This window comes from Hordeum vulgare, chromosome 2H (assembly GCF_904849725.1).
Source record: "Hordeum vulgare subsp. vulgare chromosome 2H, MorexV3_pseudomolecules_assembly, whole genome shotgun sequence".
Taxonomy (NCBI): Eukaryota; Viridiplantae; Streptophyta; class Magnoliopsida; order Poales; family Poaceae; genus Hordeum; species Hordeum vulgare.
In genome coordinates, this window is record NC_058519.1 from 141,940,462 (window position 1) to 141,943,743 (window position 3,282).

The 3,282-nt window shown below is 50.5% G+C and overlaps 1 protein-coding gene across 1 annotated transcript; it reads right to left on the minus strand.

Moving 5' to 3' along the window:
• Nucleotides 1–365: 365 nt before the first annotated feature.
• On the minus strand, nt 366–1,866 carry LOC123425578 (chlorophyll a-b binding protein 7, chloroplastic). Its single transcript, XM_045109268.1, has 5 exons — nt 1,548–1,866; nt 1,400–1,437; nt 986–1,289; nt 662–872; nt 366–572 (listed from the first exon to the last, which is right to left on the minus strand). The coding sequence occupies exons 1-5, from the start codon at nt 1,742–1,744 to the stop codon at nt 555–557; spliced, it is 768 nt and encodes a 255-aa protein (XP_044965203.1). The 5' UTR covers nt 1,745–1,866; the 3' UTR covers nt 366–554.
• Between the last annotated feature and the right edge of the window lie 1,416 nt (nt 1,867–3,282).

The window sequence follows — 3,282 nt, forward strand, 5'->3', positions numbered from 1 at the left end:
CGAGCTATCTCGGTTAAAAACCGGACCGGACCGATGAAGTGGCGGGCCGAAATCTGCAGACCGGACCGGCTGAAATTTCTACCGGGCCAGGACCGAGCCGGCTCGGCCCGAGCGGGCCACGAGCGGGCCAGGAAGCCCGATCGCCACGTCCAGGCTGACCGACATGTGTGCTTTACTGTTTTTATAGCTTAAGCAACAACAAAATGTATAAATCAAGAGCACTTTCATGTGCGCAGCGTGCCACCGCGCCTTCGCCCGCTAGTGTTACTGCCATTTCTGTTCTAGAACTATTCTTTGTATGACCCGATTCACATTAACGTTACGACCATAGGGTGACGCGGCGAGAGTCATGGACGATGCGAACATAAGCTTCAAAAGGGTATTCATTTTTTTTTACATCGGTTACACCAGAGTACAAGTACACATCCAACAAGCATGCATTGCTCCACAATTACATACCATCATCCACGGGAAAAATAATCTAATTCCACCAGCGATCTTCTTCCCCGTGGTAGCACACTCCTCGGATTTGTTGCTAACTCCCAACGTGTTCCTTACTTGGGGGCGAAGGCCTGAAACGGAACAGGATCATACATCAGTAGCCAAATCATATATACAAAAGTAACACATAGTACCAATATAATGCGTAGCATATGTGTACCCGGAAGATGGTGGCATGGCCGGGGTCGGCGAGGTGAGCGAAGAGGTTGTCGATGGGGCCGGTGCCGGTGTACTCGGCCTGGAACCACGCGCCCATGACGGCGAGCATGGCCAGGCGGCCGTTCTTGATCTCCTTGGTGCGCAGCTCCTTGAGCTTCTCGGGCGAGCCGGTGCCGTAGCCGAGCGGGTCAAACCACAGACCACCGGGGTACCTTATGTTTCCAACACGCAAAGACATCACCTGATTAGCCCCCACAATAGCACAAGGAGAGACAAGCACGTATCAAGTTCGCTTGTTGACGTATGTGTGTGCGACTGTGCGTACCCGACGTCGGTGCCGGTGAGCTTGTTGTTGGGGAAGATGGGGTCGGTGTTGACGCAGCCTGGCTTGATGATGTCTGCCCACCGGCGGCCCTCGGCCCAGCCGATGAGGATGAGCTCCACGATGAAGAGGGTGGTGGTGTCGGTGAAGTACTCCTGCTCCCCGGCGGTGTACCACGACGGCGTGTTGAGGATGCCGATCTTGGTCAGCAGCTCTGGGATGAAGATGCCCGCCGCGCCCAGCATCGCCCACCGGCAGTGCACCAGCTCCGCCTGCACGTTCCACCGCAAGCTCTCCGGGTCGGATCCTACACGTCAAAACGGATCAAACATTGTTCATGCCGATGTCGCGCCAAGAACAACAACGGATCACTACTAGGGTCTAGGGTTGAGATGTGGGAGACTCGTCAGGACTTACCAAGACCCCATGGGTCAAAGCCGAAGTCTCCGGGAAGGCTGCATGCATCAAGAACAACGAGGTGTACACACACTGTCAGTGTCAGCCAAGAGTCGATCGCAGCATATCTTGGCATGCATGCAAGGGCGCAGCGTGTCGGAGTACCAACCTGCCGTCAAGCCACGGGGGAGGGGTGCTCCCGGGGAACCAGATGGGCCTCTCGGGCGCCGCGGCGCGCACGGCGAACGACGTGCGCGACGCGGCCGCCTTGCCGGCAGCGCCGAGGAAGGAGGTCCGGGCGCCGGCCAGCCCGTTGCTGGGGAGCGCCGCGACGGCGGTGGCGGAGGAGGAGGAGACCAGCGCCATCGTTGCTGCACCAGTGCGCGCGCTCGCTGGCCGGCTGTGCCTGTAGCGGGGGGAGGCGCGCGCGTGCGTGCGTGGTGTGGGAGTGGAATTGAGCGTGTGGTGCGCGCGGCAGTTTATGGGGATCTAGGCGCCAGGCGCCGGGTGGCCCTGGCTTATCCGGGAGGAGATAGCGAGCAAGGCCGTGGCGTGCCACGCGGCGTGGAGAATCCGATCCCCTGGCTACGCCGCGCCGGGGCCTTGCTGACGTGGAGGCCATCCCGGTCGGGGCCTGATGAAAATCGGTGCCGAGGCTCGCGATTGGACGACGTGCTCCGCATTTGGCACGCGGGTTGCAGCCTTCGATGTACTATCGGCATGATGATATGTGCATATATCCACGCAGATTTTCTCTTAAGACTACTCGTAATGCTAAGTAACATAGAATAGTATAACATAGATATGTTATTAGTTTAAGTTAGTACCTCCACAGTGGATAATAACATTGAGGTAGTAACACTTAGCCTTTCATTTATTAGTCTATAGACTCTTCTTGCCTTGGTATCCGTTATGTTACTTCTAGTATGAGTAACATGCTAAGAGGGTGCTTGGATCTAAGAAACTAAAACTAGTCTGACTAAAAATAGTCTCTTTAAGAGGCTAAAGTTTTAAGTACCCCTAACTAAAGAGGGGGCTAAAACTAGTCTTGAGACTAATTTTTTTAGTCAGGGATACCCCTAGTAAAATGTAGATTAGTCCTCTCTCTCCTCATTTAACTCCTTTCCTTTAACATAGACGAGTTTTGGATTGGAAGGTTTGGAGGATAATAAATGCTCATTAACTTGATTTTAGTCTCTTTAGTATTTGGATCCAAGCGTGGGTGAGGCTAGCAAGTTTTAGTCCCACTACTTTTAGTCATGAGACTAAAACGTATCCAAGCACCCTCTAAGTTACTCAATTTCTCTCTCTTCTCATTAATTAGTTGTCACATCATATTTCTTGCTTAGGTGGCATTTATGTTACATTGTCTAAGGCAATGTACGGGTCCATCGGAAAAAATATGTACTCTCTCCTTTTCGGTTTACAGGGATTAAATCTAAAATCTTATCAACCAAAGTAAATTGTGAGTGGATGACACTAGTCTTAGGCTGGCCATAATGGGAGTAACTAAGTTAGTATCATATACTTGGGACTAACAAACATGATGATGTGGCAGACAATTAAAGAAGAGAGAGAGGTTAGAGTAACATAGGTAGATATCGTAAAATGTTAAATGCTATGCTACTATGTGTCATGCATGTCAATAAATAAGGTCATCTATGATACTAGTTTATGATACTATGCAATATGAAGGTAGTATCATATAATAATATCACATGCATGATACTACTATATGATACTCCCGACTATGGTCAGCCTTAACTAATCGATTTAATATTTCTCACATATTCAATTTTCGAGAAAATAAATATAGCATCCTCTTTCTTATTGGACTTGCATGGTGCGTAAAGATACATGCATAGCCACTAATTTCCTTTCTCTTATCTCTATGAATTAAATGT

What these genes read in the sequence shown, in the direction of transcription:
- LOC123425578 (XM_045109268.1), bottom strand. Translation starts at nt 1,744, where the DNA reads ATGGCGCTGGTCTCCTCCTCCTCCGCCACCGCCGTCGCGGCGCTCCCC. An exon ending in CCCCCGTGGCTTGACGGCAG is followed by an intron (nt 1,438 to 1,547) that starts GTTGGTACTCCG and finishes TGATGCATGCAG; the next exon opens with CCTTCCCGGAGACTTCGGCT. An exon ending in CTCACCGGCACCGACGTCGG is followed by an intron (nt 873 to 985) that starts GTACGCACAGTC and finishes TGGAAACATAAG; the next exon opens with GTACCCCGGTGGTCTGTGGT.